General features: G+C 33.5%; 1 protein-coding gene across 4 annotated transcripts in view; it reads right to left on the bottom strand.

The window, feature by feature from the left end:
- LOC140449852 (uncharacterized) overlaps nt 1-19,064 on the bottom strand; it is a 214,961-nt gene that overhangs the window by 71,663 nt on the left and 124,234 nt on the right. Inside the window, exon 3 of one of the 4 annotated variants that reach the window (XM_072543225.1) lies at nt 10,148-12,649. The exons of the other annotated variants lie outside the window; for them this stretch is intronic. Within the exon in view, the coding sequence (XP_072399326.1) occupies nt 12,318-12,649 (332 nt within the window). The 3' untranslated portion in view covers nt 10,148-12,317. Of the gene's footprint in view, nt 1-10,147; nt 12,650-19,064 lie in introns of those variants that run through there. 4 annotated transcript variants of the gene reach the window in all.

Below are 19,064 nucleotides of genomic sequence, written 5' to 3' on the forward strand. Positions count from 1 at the left end.
ATAATTATTTATAGTCTATTTCTTACTGTTTCTGACCTCAAAATACACAAAAATTTCTAATCTTAATCTTAACACACATTATATTATAATTCTCTATTATATACAGGGCCAGAAGCTCTCCTGACAAACAAAACCAGAGATTGCTCAGATAATTTTATGACCATTTAACCCAATTCACCTAGTTCGAAAATGTTTCCTGAGGGTGCTAGCGCTTTTTGAAGTTAGCATCTTGTAATTAGTTTTTTTAAAGACTTCCAGAAAGCTTCTATTGAGAAAAATTAAAACTGGCGCGATTATTTATCCTCTAGAGTTCAATCGATTCTATCAATTGCGAATTTCTAGTACCGGTCATCGGCGGACGTTTTGGGTAGGTCAACTGTTATTTTAACGTATAACTTTTTTGTCTTTAACTTTTATGCATTCGTGATACTACTTAGACTATTAAATTTTCAGGCACTTTAGTACTAAAAGGTGCTCTTACTTTAAGTCTGTAGGATACACCGTTTTTTAGAAAAATCGATTTGAAAATTTTTCGTTTTTTCGTTATGAAAGTTAAATTATTATAGTCTTACTCCTTGACAATATCGTTATAATAATATGGTTGCTAAACAGGTAAATTTTCATTGTATACCGGGTGTACGAATTAAACTGTGTTTTTTTCTTAAAGTTTGTATCATCCTGTGGAATATATTCTAGCATTTATAAAATATTGAAATTAAAACCTAACTATAGCCTCATGTTTTCTAAACATTTTCTTTTTTAATTCATTCGCTTATGTGGGATAATACAAAAGTTAGGTAGTTTAACAACTAGCCATGTTTTTCATCAATACAGATGATTTAACTCACCAGCAAAATTAACACCACCACCTTTATTATTGTTTTGTTTACATTACCTGCGACAGTTTGTTTCCTAAATTTGTGTCATCAAAGGAATTTTGACATATAGTCGTTGTACGACATTGTTGCAAATCTATTTCCGTGTTAATAACAATTCTTGAACAATTTGTAATAAAAATTACATTTGTTTGTGATTTTAAAAATGCCACTCGTTCCAACTGTTGCTGCTAGGGCAGTGGCTTTAGTTAATGCTGGTTACAGTCAACGTCATATAGCTGGTATAATCGATGTACCCAGAACTACAGTACAAGATGCCATCAAACGATTTCGGGAGACAGGATCATACAACCGCAGGCCAGGTCAAGGCCGAAAACGATGCACTTCAGTTCGAGATAACCGCTTTATTGTCACTAAAGTATTGAGAAATCGCTTTTGTACCGCTCCTGAAGCTCGTAGGTCTCTTCTTGTGGTGAGAAACGTTAGTGTGAGTAGACAAACGATTAGCAGAAGACTGTCAGAAATAAACTTGATGGTTTTTCGTCCAGCTCGCGCACCACAACTGCTCCCACAACACCGTAGGGCTAGACTTCATTTTGCGCGAGAATATGCTAACTGTGGCGGAATGGAAGAATATACTGTTCTCAGATGAGAGCAGAATAGCCCTAAAAGGTCCAGATGGATCCAACGTGTCTATGGGCGTCAAAATTAAAGGTTTGCTGCATGCGCTATAACCGAAACAGTGGCTTACCGAGGAGGGTCAATAATGATTTGGGGAGGTATTTCTTACGAAGCACGTACTGATCTTGTTGTGTTCGGTAGAGGCAGTGTGGACGCCCAAGTATACGTGCAAGAAATTCTCCAAGACCATATCATGCCTTTTGCACCATTCATTGGTGATAACTTCAGACTAATGCATGACAATGCACGTTGCAATACACCAAGGTCTACCCGTGAGTACCTTAATGAGGTCGGAATTCAAGTTCTACCATTGCCAGCACATAGTCCCGATCTTAACCCAATTGGGCATATCTGGGACAACCTCAAAAGGTGGATAAGAGCAAGAGTACCAGCTCCTGCACCCTTTATAGAGCTGAAGACAGCTGGGGTAGAGAAGTGGCACAATATCCCCCAATCTGATATCCAGGATATCATAAATGGATTGCCAAACCGGCTTCAAGAAGTCCTAAGGGCTAGAGGCGGCAACACCCATTATTGATACCCAATTTTTTTTCAATTAGACTTTGATTTCCAAAATATTGTTAATTTCAATTTTCTTCGAATATTTTATTAATTGGATTTTTACTGTAACAAATGACTTTTTTTTCAAAAACATTATTTTTTCTCTTCCGCGGAGATAAAAATTGATAAAAAAACATGTCTAGTTGTTAAAGCACCTAACTTTTGTATTATCCAACATAAGCAAATCAATCAAAAAACAAAATGTTAGAAAGCATGAAGCTATAGTTACGATTTAATTTCAGTATTCTACAAATGCTAAAATATTCCACAGGGTGATGCAAACTCTAAGAAAAAAACACAGTTTGATTCATACACCCGGTATACAATGATAATTTACCTGTTTAGCAACAATATTATTATAAAGATATTGTCAAGGAATAAGGCTATAACATATTAAAAAAATCACTTAAATCGGTTTAGGAAATATAAGAAATCAAAAACTACCCATTTTTAGGGTGGCCTGTTAATTTTGGCCCAGAGTGCAGTTAACTTAATTAATTTTATAAATTATCTTTTGTTTCAATAAATGCAGCACACAGTTCGTACAAAAAGTTCGGGAAAAGAATAAAAAAATTAAATTGTAACAAAATTTTATTTAAATATTTGTAAAAACAAAGTATTTATTACGAGGGAACGGAAACACAAAAGAACAAGTATTAAAAGTGTGATGATCATTAATCTTCATGCTTAAATTTGCCTTTTCGCTTAGAGGACGTCGAATTCTTGGAAAAATTCAAAAGTTATTTCTAAATTCGTTGCAAGCATCTTGTATCCTTAGCTAGAGTTGTGAACAATTTTGTATCGGAACTGATTAAACAAATGCTTTTATGTATCTCCAAACACAATAATCGCAAGGATTTAAATCCGGCGATCTTGCTGGCCAAGCAACTGGACCGCCTCTTTCAATTCAGTGGTCTTCATAGTTATTATCAAGAAAGTCTCGTACATTCCTACTAAAGTAGGCCGGACAGCCGTCATGCGTCATGTCGAAACCATAAGTTTGTTGAATATTTAAAGGCACATCATCTAACAAATTAGGTAAAATATTTTGCAGGAAATGTAAGTAATCAGCAAAACTTAAACGATCAAGATAAACTTCGCGAACTGACAACAACTTGATAGTGACAAACGTAGCGAACTAGTGCAAAAAAATATTGATTTAACTTTCATGGCGAAAAAATCGATTTTTCTAGAAAACGGTGTAGTTATCCTATCGACTTAAAGTAATAGTACCTTTTAGTACTAGAATACCTGAAAATTAATAATCTAGTATCACGAATGGTTAAAAGTTAAAGACAAAAAAGTTATGCGTTAAAATAACCGTTGACACCTATGACCGGATTAATGGAATCGATTCAACTCTGGAGGAAAAATAATTGTACCAGTTTCCGTTTTTTTTTAATAGAAGCGTTCTGGAGTTATTAAAAAAAAACTAATTACAAGTCACCATCTTCAAAGAGCTCTAGCTCCCTTAGTAGCTTAGTACGCCTTTTCGGACTAGGTGAATTGGATAAAATTGTCTTAAAATTTTCTGAGAAATCTTCGGTCTTCGTTTGTTAGGAGAGTGTCTGGACACCACGTATACAAAAAAAAGTGTAGTTATGGATGTTTTCATAAAGTTTATAGACAAAATTGTCGAAAGGGATAAGTTAAAAATTAAGCTAAGTATGTTAGTGATATCTGTTGGTTAGGATTAACCAACAACTTGACAATTTACAGTGCCTGTAAGCATAGCGCTGACTAAAAATCCGCACTCTAATCCACGAACCTAATGGACCGGTTTCTAACTTATCACGAACCAGTTCGAAAAACTTAGTGAACATCAAACTTTCTGTCAAAGTCTCGGATGCATATTCGCCATGTCCCTGGGATTGGTGATAAACATAGTAAGGGGAAGATGATTTGGCGCCAAATACAATTTGGTTATGCTACAGAAATACGTTTCTAGATTTCTGATGGGCATTTGTTTAAAATCTTTTAGTTATATAGTTTTTTACGTAGAATTCAATGGTCTGATACTAACTCGAGACTAATCATGTGTAAAATGCAATACGTTTTTTAGTTTGACCATTTTGTTATACTGAAAAGTATCAAATTTAGAAAAATATAGGTATCTTAACCACTGGATTTTACGGGAAACTATATAAATGTTTTTTTTAGTTAGAAAATAAGTGAAACCAACCTCCTTGGTTTCAAGAACAAAAAAAATAAATTCAGTTTTGCCAATCGTCCGGTTAGCAAAACTAAAGAGGACTAAAAAATTTTCGGATTTTGAACACTTTAGTTTATTTAAAAAAAGGAACATAAAATTGAGCATATCCCAAGTCTCTGATACCTACAGTTCTAACAGCGTTACACTACAAATACATGGAACATATTTAGCACCCCGCTAAAGATATATAAAGGATAAAGAATTTTTATTGATATTAACTAGCGAAAAAATAAAACTCTATTTAAATATTCTTTTTGCTTATGACGGCGTTTAAATTAGGACCAATCGGAGGTTCGTATTTATTTTCCTATGCTATACGTTGTAGGATCCAGCGTTGCCGAACGCTGGAAACACAGCGTTCGAATCCGTCAGACACCAGTCATGCATTTGTTTCTGCGAACAAAGTATATATTTAAGTGAATTTTATAATGGTTAAATTATTTATAATATTCGTTAAAAACGATAATGAAGTTTTAACTTTAACAATGTATTTGTGTATAAAAAGTAATAAATAATATTAAATGCCTGGTAATGTTAGATAATACAAAAATTTTTTTAATATAAAGTCTGATCAGTTAATATAATGTTTTTTTTTCTATTTCTAATATTGCGTAAATAATCTAGTAGTAGACAATAACAGATCACAAGAAATAAAGAATAGGATACAAGCGGGCAACAAATGTCTTTATGCCCTACCAAACCTTATAAAATCTAAACAAATAATAATACATACTAAGATACAACTATATAAAACAGTCATACGACCCGTAGTGATGTATGGTAGCGAAACATGGACGATAACAAAGGAAAACGAAAAACGACTACGTATTTAGCAAAGACAAATCCCGAGGAAGATCTTTGGCTCTCTGCTTGTGGGGCTTCTTCTTCTTTAAGTTCCATCTTCTATCGAAGGTTGGAAATCATCATGACACATTTCGCTTTCCTCGGAGTTGAAATAATGCGTATTTTTGCCCTCTCATCACATGTCCTAAGTACTCAAGTTTTCGTCTTTTGATAGTTAATATTATTTCCGCCTCATTTCCTATTCTTTTAGTTACTTCCACGTTTGACATTCTTTTAATCCATGATATTCGTAGGATTCTTCTGTAACACCAAAATTAAAAGGCGGCCAACTAATCCAGATGGACTTGTTTTAGTGTCCACGCTTCCGAACCATAAAGAAGAGTAGAGAACACGTAACATCGAAACATTCTCAGGCGTAGTTCTAACCTTATATCCCGACAACAAACAAACTTTTTAAGTTTAATGAATGATGCAAGTGCTATTTCAATGCGTGTCCTAATTTGCCAGTTGTCCATTTAGATATTTGCATGTGCAGATTTAGTCATGATCATGCATTTAGGGGGCTTGTGGGGCAGTAGGACAATATAGCATAAGAACTAACAAACAGCTAGAAGAACCATATCAGGATAGGCAGGATACCTCAGAAGACATTCTGGTAAAAGAATAGTAGGACTGGTATGGGAAAACTACGTTTGTAGTAAAATTTTAATACTTAGCATTAAATGCAGAAAGGCTAAAAAACATTGAACCAAGTCAACCTACAGCGAACGAGTGAAATTGACAAACACACACTTGTTTGTATAAATAAAAGTTTATATACGCGAACGGTATTAGAATAGATACCAATAAATAATAATTAGTCATTGTAGATATGATTAGAATAGTATTTTACAAGAACGTAACGTAGGTAGATATTGTTATTGTTTAGACATTACGGCTGATATTGTAAATAGTCAGCAATCTAATGTACAGAAATAAATACAGTATTAAGATGTCATTAGTGAAAAATATGATTGCCAACCTCCGTAGAGAGACTGCACTCTAAGAAAAAGAAGTGAAAAATAGTTCGCAAACCATACCAACATCCTTTTATATACCACATGACAATCTCTGCGAAAAACATAAAACTAATCTTCTCATCCGGACAAAAATAATGGAAATGTTTACCACAAGCTTTACCATTGGACAATTGGACAACCTTGCATAGACTTCAAGAAAAGACTGGTGAAAAATCACAGTGCTATATACAGTGTGTAAAAGCCAAATGGAATAAATTCTTTATTTAGGTTTCTGTACATATTTATAAAAAATCCCGAAACAAGTCAAATTTAAATTATAACTTGACATTCTTTAACGTGAAAATGCAACCCCTACCTTCAACCCCCTTAGAATGACAGGTACACCCCCCAATTTTTAAAATAGGAAGTATAGGCTTGTGATATATCGTTTGAAAGGTCTTTTCATTCTCCATTCAAAAATGTTGTCGCTTTCAAGTTTATTAAGATTAATTAAGATAAAATAAATTAAAATCATGTGGTTACCGAAATTCGCTAAAATATACTCAAAATTTCCGGTTTAGGTCTTGATAATGAGAAAGTGAACAAAAACCATAGCAATGTGGTTTTTAGATGGTAACCATTAAAAAACTTTAAAGAATTTCCGTGGCAACGTTATTTTAATACGCATTAGTAAATTGTTTTATTTAAGTTGTCAGTATTTTAATTTAAGTAAAAAGTTCGTTCAATTCAATTTTGAAAAATGGTTAGATTAACGGAAATGCATAAAATAACAGTTTTACAAATGATTGGTTACGGAGATAACACCCGAACACAACAGGAAGTAACTCGCCTATTTCATGAGAAATTTCTTAATTTACCGCCTATATCCCAAGGAACAATAAGTAAAATAGAGAAGCAGTTTCGCGAGTTTGGTCATGTAAGGCAGATAAAAAAAGCAGCTGCCAATGCACTGAGTGATGAACTCAAATTAGATATGTTGCTTGAGTTTCAGGAAAATCCACATACATCGAGTAGACAGGCATCCACTACATTCAATGCTAGCCATACATCGATAGAAAACATATTAAAGGAAAATAAATTGCATCCCTATAAGATGATACCTACTCAGGAGCTCATGGAAGACGATTTTGATAGGAGAACTTTTTTTGTGAGCAAATAATGGACATGTTGAATAACAATATTATCCAATTAGAAGACGTTATGTTTTCTGATGAGTGTACTTTTTCACTTAACGGTCATGCTAATCGGCAAAATTGCCGCTACTGGGCCACGGAAAATCCTCACTGGATGAGAGAAGAACACACTCAATACCCTCAAAAGGTTAATGTTTGGGCAAGGATTGTAGGAAACAATATCATTGGTCCCTTTTTCATTGAGGGCAACTTGAGTCGCAACAATTATTTGGCATTACTTCAAAATGATGTCATTCCAATGTTGGCAAATTTATATCCTGATCCAAGAAACCCTCAAGTTCCAGCGAATACAACATGGTTTCAGCAGGATGAAGCACCACCACATTACCAACTTAATGTCCGGCAGTACCTCGATACAATATTTCCCAATCGGTGGATAGGGAGGCGAGGATCGATTGAATGGCCAGCGCGATCACCTGATCTTACATTATTAGATTTCTTTTTATGGGGATATGTGAAGAGCCATGTGTACAAAACTAAACCTTCTGATTTAAATGACTTAAAAGAACGAATAACGCTTGCGATTAGGTTGATCACGCCTGTTATGTTAAATAATGTTAGAAGACAGTTTTATTTGAGATTAGGCTGTTGCCAAGAGGTTCGCGGTGAACATTTTGAACATCTACTTCATTAAAATTCATAGTTCTTTTTCGTGTTCTACATTTTATTACGTTTTGCATTACATTTTAGTTTTTGATTGTATTGTAGCGAATTTCGGTAATCACATGATTTTAATTTATTTTATCTTAATTAATTTTAATAAACTTGAAAGCGACAACATTTTTAAATGGAGAATGAAAAGACCTTTCAAACGATATATCACAAGCCTATACTTCCTATTTTAAAAATTGAGGGTTGTACCTGTCATTCTAAGGGGGTTGAAGGTAGGGGTTGCATTTTTACGTTAATGAATGTCAAGTTATAATTTAAATTTGACGTGTTTCGGGATTTTTTATAAATATGTACAGTAACCTAAATAATGAATTTATTCCATTTGGCTTTTACACACTGTATACAATTTTAAGTAAGAATTTAATTTATTTTTATTAAACTTCCTTTCGAATTTTATTTCTAAATAGTTTACTGAATATTTTATTATTTTTTGAATATATCTATTATTATCAAAGTTTATTATAATATTATTCTCGATGTTTCTCTCAAATTGTTTTATATGGATCTGAATATTACTATTTTGTTGAGAAATGAGATCTAAGTGATCTTTTTAAAAATATAGATAATGATTAGCGATTACATTGCATTGCATTGCATACAAGAGAACATTGAAAACAAGAGCATTGAGTCAAACATTATAATAATGAAATGTCATACACTTAAAAAAAATTTTGAGAAGAAAGAATTATATAAATTAGGCAAAAAAAGTATATTTGAATGCTGAATTATAAGAAAAACTTAGACAATAAAATACGGTCATAAACCCACTGCTCCTGTTACAACAAAGAAGGTACAAAATTCATTTATAAAAGCTTGATAGCTTACATATTACTCATTCTGTCTTTTGAAGGTAACCGTATCTGGTTTAAGGACAAGCATATGGATTAAAAGAAGATTAAGAGTTCAGGATACAATCTTCAGTAAATTTAGTTGTTGGTTCTATGTTTCCAAGTAACTGAAAATTAATAATACGAGAAAGTATGAACTATGTATATGATGAAACTTTTTTACCGATTTTTCAATACTGCGCGCATATACTTTGCGGTTGTTTTTAAATTTGGTAAACAGTATTTCCATAAAAATCATAGCAAAAGCAACAGAATTTCGTCCCAATAGATCACGTCTCTAATGTTTGGCCAAAACTCTTTAAACTTTTTTATGTTTGATGATACGTAGTACATAACATATTTTACTATATATTAGCAAAGTATCTAGAAAAGTATTTGGTGCTTACTTATATTTAATTTTTTATTATTCATGTTAATTTTTTTAACATTATGACATTATTTATTTACTTATTTAATTGCTTTACTTTTTCCACGGTAAAATTGGCACTCTATTCACATTTTATCAATTGGCAGCCACTTACGCATATAATATTAATAAATATGTGTAAAAATCATTAATTTACCCCAAAACGTTCGAATTATTACCCTTTTTAAAAATTGGCTTGAAAATTTCGTAGTTTATTACATCTCTTAACTGGTGTGTAATTCGAATTTCGCTTTTGTTCACACAGGCTCTTAAAAATTAAAAATTAAAAAGTCACGACGTACACATCTCCTACTTAGAACGAACAAAAATCTTTACCACTCGCGTCATTGCAGATCCTATTTCTTTACTTCCTGCGAGAACGACAAGACATACGCCACTTTTTCGTAGCTACTGCTGCCATTATTTACAACCTAAGGTACGTGATTTCTCTTTTGTGTTGATTAAAATTTATGAGTTGTGCCAATTGATTGTTTTTATATTTACAACCAAATACATTTAAATATTATGTTTTTTATGAAATTAAGCCACAATTATTGGTTGTGAGTATGATGAAAATCACACTCCTAATTAGCTTAAGTTTGACGTTTCGATTTCCACTCGGAAATCGTCCTCAAAAAAGGTTTTTTTGTACAAATTATGTAAAATTGTGTATAACCAAAGATTTTACATAATTTGTACAAAAAAACTTTTTCTAATAACGATTTCCGGAGTGGAAATGGAAACTTTAAATATTAGTTAATTACAAATGTGATTTTTATCACAATCACAACCAATAATTGTGGCTTAATCCAATAAAAAACATAATATTTAACAAATACATTTAATTTTGGCTACTTTAATATTTACTATATAAATACCAGGGTAAATTATGTTTTCGAAAAGAAAACTAGAAGATATACTAACTTGTAATTTTTATTTTTTTACTATAACAACTAAACTATATAAATAAATAAATAATTAAGTTAAATAATTAATAAATAACTACAGTCTATTCAAATTAGGACTGGTAAATTATAACTATGCACGGAAATATTGCACTAAATAATCTATATTACTATTTGCATATTTTTAGGGGTATATACTAAGTTTTAAATCAATGATACACGTAGATAGACATTTTAAATATTGCTATACGACAACATTTAGAAGATGTTTGTACGAATTATAGTTTGAATCTTAAGGTAGTAGAAAGTGATGTATTATATTATAAGTAGTAATATGGTCAGATCAAGTATTTGATCAGATTTTTGTATAAGCAGGACTGTTATAAATCAGAAAAGACAAACATAAATAGAATTTAAATAAAATTACTTAAACAGAAAAACAGTATTAGATTTCATTTCAATGCAGGGCATCTGCCAGTCGCTTATACGTACTTCAACCTCATTAGGTATCATCAGAGCGACATATGCAGAGGCTCTGTTAAATCTCTCCGGTCATAGTACAATAATTATAAAAATAATTATTTGCAGACATAACAACGCCATCTAATACCAACACTAGATATTTTATTTCGATTCAGAGCCTCTGCATATGTCGCTCTGATTATACCTCATGAGGTTGAAATACATATAAGCGGCTGGCAGATGCCCTGCATCGAAATTAAATCTACTGCTTTGAAAGTTGTAGAAAGCACAGTGGTAAAAAGTTGAATTTAGTTTCGCCAAGTAGGAAATCTTAGGATTTCTAGTGTTTAAATTACTTGATTTCATTTAAAAACATGTACGAATATAAATAAAAACAAAGCGCAAAAGAGCAGCAAATAGAAAGATGGTGAAAATCTTATTTTTAAAGTTAAGCTAGTAGGTAATAAAAAAAACTTATTGCAAATAATTAGGGGTATCTACCATTATAATTTACCACAATCTTACACAAATATTATGACAACTTTTGTAATGTTATACCCAATAGTTTATATTAGTTTCTGTTTTCATACTAGTCTATTTAACTATGATGTGTATTGCTTTTAAGTTATTTATTAACTTAATACAACGGGCACATATTTTCATTACTATATTTTTATGGAAAGTGTTACAATGGTGGGTACTCTGGCTCAACTGTGCTCTAAATGAATCTTCTAAGAAGCGTTATTTAGAAAAACCAAACACCATTCTTAAAGTTACAGTTATAAATAATTAAGATTCTAATTTATAAATAATATCAGATACGCAGATACTACTTTTGATAAACACGCTGAAAGAGTTTCAAGAACTGTTACACTGAGTAACAGACAAAAGTGACAGTGACAGTGACAGTGACAATTACACTGACAGTGATAGATAAACACGAATTAAGTTGAACATGCAGAAAACCTACTGGTGGATAGTAACTAAGAAAAGACAGGTGGTATATCGTCTGATGTGTATCGAAAATTCCATAGCGCGTTCAACATTACATACATTTGGGCTACAAATTTAATGAAACTGAGACAATACACCAAAGAACAAAGGTCCCAAAGAAACAGGCTCGAAATACTTTTATAAAAAGGACTATCGTCTACTTTGGTGTAATTATGTATAGAACCGACCATAGACACTTACAAATGGCATCTGTAAGAGACTTAAATTCTTCAAGACTCTTCCAGATGAAAATTTCATAGGTTAGAGAAACACGGAATATGTAACGTAACTAAACCAGCAAACTGGGGCTTGATGGAGCTTGATGGTAAAAAGGGTCCAATTTTCGAGGAAATTTTTGCTAGCGCTGGTCTAAATAGCAAATGATTGCCAAATGATTGTCAACCTTCGATTATCTTGTCTATTAGCAAGATTGGGAAGAGTTTTATTCTACGAAAGATCTTTTAAGGTTGTTTAAGGGACAAAAATATTGAAATATAAAAGCATAGAAAACACTTTTCAAGCAAAAAGTTTTAAAATCTCAAAACTATTATGGCCCAGACATGAACTTGCTACATTAATTTAAACAAATTTAGTAATAACATCTTTATGGCACTTAAAATCATGCAATGTTAGATTTTGGTTTTAGTTGATACAAAGTCATGTTAATATTAACAGAAACTGATATAAATATTGGTATAATTGAGCTTTGCATTATTGTAGTAGATTTAATAATTGCTTTTTGGAATTTGTTTGGAATAAGCCATAGCATTGGCACTTCTGCCCCATCCGTGATGATCGTCGTGCTCATAGATATCATCATGTTCATAGTGATGATCATGATGAGAATTTTCGTAGTAAATAGTCTTTTGTTTGCCGTGTTTGACCAAAAAGATCAATTTGGCTACAGAGACCCCCAATATGGCTAACGTTGTTAAAGCAAGTTTAAACAGAAGACCGGCTTGTAATAATTTCACCAATAGACCTAACTTGGCTACGACGGCCAGGAAAATGGCGAGGAACTTTCTCTTCTTCTTTTTCTTTTTCTTCTTTCTTGCTTCTGAAAGTGAGGTTTGAAATGATAGTTTTGGATGAAATGCTCAGTTTTTGCATTCGGTTAGTGACATGCGATGAATCTTTTAATGAAAACGAAGCTGCAATGGGTACATTTCTAAAAACCATTTTATGAGATTCTTTAATTGACATTTAAACAGTTGTGCAGCCTTTTACGTGGACTAAAATAAATCCATGTTAGAAATGGTAAGACTGTTACCTATGTGCGATCCTGACAGATATAAGGTATGGCAATTAAGTTCTGAGTGATTTTTTTAATGTACACCTCTACAATGAGATTAATAAAGGGTCATGTTTTTGAGTTATAGAGTGAATTTAAAACTTTTTTATTATGTCAGAAAACTATGAAACTTTGCAACGGGTTTACGGGATTGAATAATCTTATCTCAAAGTCAATGGAAGACAAAGCTTTTGATGAAGACAATGGCCGCTTTTTTAGATATAGAAGGAGCATTTAATAATGTTACTACCAGCTCTTTGATAAAGGCTATGAGTAGACGAGGCGCACCTGCGGAAATATGCAGATGGATAAGGGCATCTCTGGAGAATAGGACAGTAATATCCACTCTGGGTAATGCAACCATTAAAGTAAAACTATGTGGAGGCTGTCCACAAGGAGGAGTTCTGTTCCCTCTACTTTGGGCAACCTTGGTAGATGATCTCCTCAGAAATCTGTCTAAAGAAGGCTTTTACTAGCTAGGATATGCTGACGATATAGCAATCATTGTCAGGGGCAGGTTTTACCAGGTGGTGTTTGAGAGAATGCAAGCAGCCCTAAATATAGTTGACGACTGGTGTAAATAAGCGGGACTGCACTTAATAAGAGGAAAAAAAAACAGCACTTTAAGGCCTAAAACTAGCAGTACTGGAAGAAACAGAGATTTCATTTGTCAAAGAAACAAAATACCTGGGAGTGTATTTTGATCATAGGCTTACATGGAATACTTATATTCTGAAAACCACACAGAAAGCTATTGTGTCCCTGGGCAGAATGTGTGGTAAGAATTAGGTATACACAAGGGTTATTAGACCAATGGTAACCTATGGCTTGGTGACGTGGTGTACAAAGACGCAGCAAGTGGAAGCAATAAGGCTGCTAGGTAATACACAACGGCGGACATGTCAGTGTATTACGGGGGCCATAAAAACAACTCCTACAGCAGCGTTAGAAGTCTTGCTGAATCTACCACCACTTCATATCTTTATACAGTCAATTCATAGTCAGCGACATATAAGCCAGATGCATGGTGCTGATAACAGAAAGCTAATCGAGGAGCTAAAAGCTCATATTGTGATGTAGCAACCTATCGATGCAACAGCTACGAGACATAGCTTTAACAATAAGTTCACAATTAATATACCAGGCAAAAAAGACTAGAATTGAAATGTACCCATAGAAGCTGCTGTTACCTGGTACACGGATGGCTCAAAAGCATCGAAGGGTGTGAGAGCCGGCATAGTAGGGACAAATCTAGGAATACATTTCCCGGTAAGTCTATCTAAGCATGTGACAGTTTTCCAGGCGGAAATAACGGCAATCCACTACTGCGTGGAAGAAATAGAAAGGCAGAAAAGAACGTTTAGTTGCCATCTTCACAGATAGTCAGGCAGCACTTAAGGCACTCAATTCTGTAGAGGTCAATTCTATGCTAGTATGGGATTGTGTGTGTGCCCTAAATAAACTAGGAGATCGTAACAAGGTTGCGGTAACCTGGGCACGAGGGTCATAAGGGCAATGAAAAATCAGATGAAAACAAGGGCCAAACAAGGCTCATCAATGCCATTCATTGGACCGGAACCTTTCTACAGCGTTGCAAAAACAGTAACAAGAATGGCTACAAGGAAGTGGGTAGCTCACAAATCCTGGAATAGTAGAGAAATTCACCAGGACAAGCGAAACAGTTCATTACAGAACATTCGCCAAATTTACGACAGACCTAGTAGGTTACGAAAGCCATAGTAGGTCTTCTAACAGGGGCACTTAAAGCTAAAACAACAGAGCACATTCTATATCAGTGTGACAGTCAGGCAAATGTGCGGTTCTTTGCATTAGGAGAAGAAAATCCACCGGCAAATAGCTACATGGAAGGTATAGTCTCGAAGCTATTATACTTTTTAAAAAGGGCCAGGCTAGATAATGTTATCTAGAACTAGAGGACCACAATAGATCTGAAAAGGTCGCAGTGGAATAGGCCAAAAGGCCACCTCTCTAAATCTATCTATTTATCTATCCCATATCATAGTTTTTGAGCAGCGTGTGATTTTTCAAAAAGTGATATGAATGTTCACAAAGTATCCGCAATGGTTCTAAAACTCCGAAGATTAAGTATTAAGGCCGGAAATATGCATTTTAATAAAGAAACTGTGAGGCACATTTTGCATAAGTAACTAAACATGAAGAAAATATGCGCTAAGCTATTGCTCAGACTCCTAACGCCTGAACAGAAGATGCATTGTAAAGATATTTGTTCAAACATTCTGGAATGAATCAAAAAGTATTCAATATGATCGTAAAACTAGGCGGCAACCAATGCAGTGTAAGATTCCAAACTCTCCGAGACTCAAACGAGCAACGATGAGCAATTCCATATTTAAGTCAGTGTTGATTGTTTTCTTCTATATACAAGGTATCATGATATACATATGACTTATACATGAAATAGATAACACAAAGAAAGACAGTTAATCAATATTACTATTTAGAGGCTTTACAAACACTTTGCAAAGAAAAAAGTAGCGTAAAGAGACCCGAAATGTGAAAACAGAACGCCTGGCTTCTCCTCAGGACAACACACCAGTTCACGACTCTCAACTCAAGGACTATTTGGCTCATGGCTAAAAAAAGGTAAGTCATAAAAAATCCGACCTATTTGCTAGATTTAGCGCCCTGCGATTTTTACCAGTTCCGAAAAATTAAATCTTGCTTGGAAGGAACCAGCCACGGTTCATTAAATAACGTAAACAAAAATCAGCGCATGGAGCAGTGTAAGGATATTAAAGTATAGTATATTAAAAAGATGATAAATGGAAAATTATAAAAATTTCCAAACAAAGATGTTATAATAACAGTCAGTCAGAACTTCATTGTCAGATTTCTTGTATAAGATGAGGAAGATGATACGAGAAACAACTATTTCGCTAAATATAAAACTGTTAATAGAACAAACTTCAAAGTAAAGCTGGAAAACGAATTACTAGTATAACAAAAAATAAAAAAACTTAACCAAACCTAACGTCATCAATGCATTTACAGATTGCAAGAAGATTAAAAACATTACTGTCAATCAATGGGAAGATATCTTAACGTTTTATTGGAAAGATCCCCATTACTCCAATAATGTGGAACCAGTCTATTTATTCAACTACTAATGTGTACTATTTCATCTACTTTTTAATGTGCTCAGAAGAGATGTTGTAGTACTTGCGTAACTAACCACAACACCAAACAGTGGTTGGGTTTACATTGAAAAAAACATACTTGAAAGTATTAAATTATACGCAAAATGCCGATGTCCCTACTAGAAATAAAATATATCTACATCCGAACTTTAAGAACGGGAATTTGCTTCAGTTATTTCTAAAGTTCGGATGTAGAAATATTTTATTTTAAGTAGAGACGTATGTTTCCAGTTAGTAATCCAATTACATCGACATTTTGCAGTGTAATTTAATACTTTTACGTACGTCTTCTCCAATGTAAACCCAATCACTAATTAGGTTTTGCTTTAGTTATACAAGTACTCCAAAAGTTCACTGAAAACGTTTAAAAACGTTCTGAACTTTATTATAATCCAATTCGGTCTCTCTGAGAGACCAAAACCCAAACTAAGAAATACGTCCTAAAACAAAAACAACAGATGTCATCGAAAAAATCGAGTCGCTAAAATGGAATTGGTCAGGACACGTCACCAGATTATCAGACAACCGATGAACAAAACGTATTTTAGAGTGGAGACCAAGGCAAGAAGCAATACGGAGCAGAGGACGTTTACCAACTAGATGGACTGATGACCTGAAGCGTGTTAGCAATAACTGGAAGCAAGTCGCACAAGACAGAGACAGATGGAAAGAGCTGAAGGAGACCTATGTCTAGCAATGGACGCATACAGGTTAATGCTAATGATGAAGCAAATATTTAAGGTTTCGGCAAGCTTACAGTTGCTATAGTCCGACTAAGTAACTTTTTTCAAAAGTTTTAACTAATACAAAATACAATCAAGGGTTCTGAAGGTAGGACTTGCACAACTGTTTTAAGTGTATAAGATATAAGATATATAATTATAGTTAGTTATATGCTAACTTTTTTATAGATGCATACACATATTAAATAAAGCAGCTAATCAAAAAACATCGCTTTACATCAAGCTGTATCAACAGTCAGTTCTGTTGACTATCGTTGCATTTAAGGAAATGAGCTGTTATTGCGCCATAATTACACTCTGAAGTTATAAGCCGATGTTTCAATTTCCTTAATTATTGCTTGTTTGTTAACAGGTAAAGTTTTAAAGAATGTTGTAGATATACAATGAATGAAACAGTATTTAGAAATGTTTAAAAAGGGTTAGAATAATTAGACATGAATTTTAGCTAACCTTTTATTATTGCTCCTATACACATAAGGCTACTGAGGTATTATGATGTCACACCACTTATAAACTATACAATAATAATAAATACAATAAATAAATAAATATAAATATATAAATAATATTTACTAGAAAATAACTATGTTAATGATAATCTGATGATGAATTGCTGAATGCCTACCATTATTGATGTTATTGTTAAATACTTATAATTATTAAAACAGCGGTTCTCAACCTAAAAAAAACTAAAATAGTATTTTACGTTACGCGTTCAATTAGTGGCTAAAATACGGGAGCATTGTCGAAATGCCGGTTACGCCGGCAACACTGATTGAGAAATCGCGGAGTCGCCAATCGTCTTTACTAAGTTTAATAAAGTAACAGATAAATGGTTAAAGATGCCCATAAAAACTGCAGAAGAATGTTCTATTTAAGAAACTAGTGATTTACCATGTACTTTAAGCAAGGTAACAAACATTGATTTAAGCTTAGAGCATAAAAAACGGTTACCAGATGATATTATTCAAATTATTTAAAAATTGGATTTTCTTTTGCCGATGTTAACAAAGAGCCACCACTTGCAATGTCTAATATGTTTTGAAGCCTTGAGGCCTATGTTATTTTAGTTTGAAGCACAAGAACCTATCAGGAAAGCCCCTTGATTTTTTTTAAACAAAAGAAGCTAAACTTAAAAGGTGGACAGAAGAATATCGCTGTTTATCTACAGTAACATACACAGACAATCTTTGGCAGCTAAAAAGATCCCAGAATAATTAAGTCAGGTATAAATGTAAAAATATAACCTAAAAATTACATTAAGGGAGACATTAATTATCAAATATAAAATATCTATAATAACAGCAATACATTTTTTCATATTATGCTAAATAGCTACGATACAACATAAGCACGCGCATTTTATATAAAATATATTTTTATAAATGTTTCCAACAATGTAGAAAACGGCATACAGGTGATCTCACGCATACCGCAAGTCATACTGATTTTAGAAATCGTTTGGATTTGAAGTATGACATTTGTCTTCCACATAACAGTGGCTAATCTACAAATCTTAAATATTTTCAGCACGCTCTCACTTTCGGTTATACCGAAATTTGCAATAAACTAATTCTGCGACTACTGCGCTCCCCAATTTCAAGGTGCAATACCTTCGTGTTCACGGTATGCATGGCATAGGGAACAATTGTTACCTAAGAGATGCTCCAGAAAGCTGGCGAACTCTAGGGTATTATTGCCTCGGCACGGTATATATATACTACTGTTTTTGACCCCAATTATTTCTTCCCAATGCATGTGAACAAAATAGAGATGGAGATAAAAGCGATGACCCAAAGGGGACTTAGAAATAAGTCTTCAAATACAAATATAAATAGACCCGCAAAGAGGCGACCCCCTTTTGTTATATTACGAACACATTAGATTTGGCCTTAATATATATATATATATATATATATATATATATATATATATTTAGGGATTCTACAGTATTCACTGCCTTCCCTCGCTCAACCGTTTCCATCTCTCTCTGTTGTTCCATTCTCCATCGTTCAGTCCTCTCTTACTCATGGCGTCGTCTACTTCGTTCCTCCAGGATTTTCGGGGTCGTCCTCTTTTCCTCCTTCCTATGGGGCTCCATTCGGTTATTTTCTTTATCCATCTGCTGTCGCTAGTTCTTTTTACATGTCCATACCACTTTAGTCTTTTTTGTTCTATATATGTTAGTATGTCTGTTTCTATTGATGTTCTTTGCTTTATTTCGTCATTACTTCTCCTATCCATTCTTGTTACTCTGCA

This window comes from Diabrotica undecimpunctata, chromosome 9 (genome assembly GCF_040954645.1).
Source record: "Diabrotica undecimpunctata isolate CICGRU chromosome 9, icDiaUnde3, whole genome shotgun sequence".
Lineage (NCBI taxonomy): Eukaryota > Metazoa > Arthropoda > Insecta > Coleoptera > Chrysomelidae > Diabrotica > Diabrotica undecimpunctata.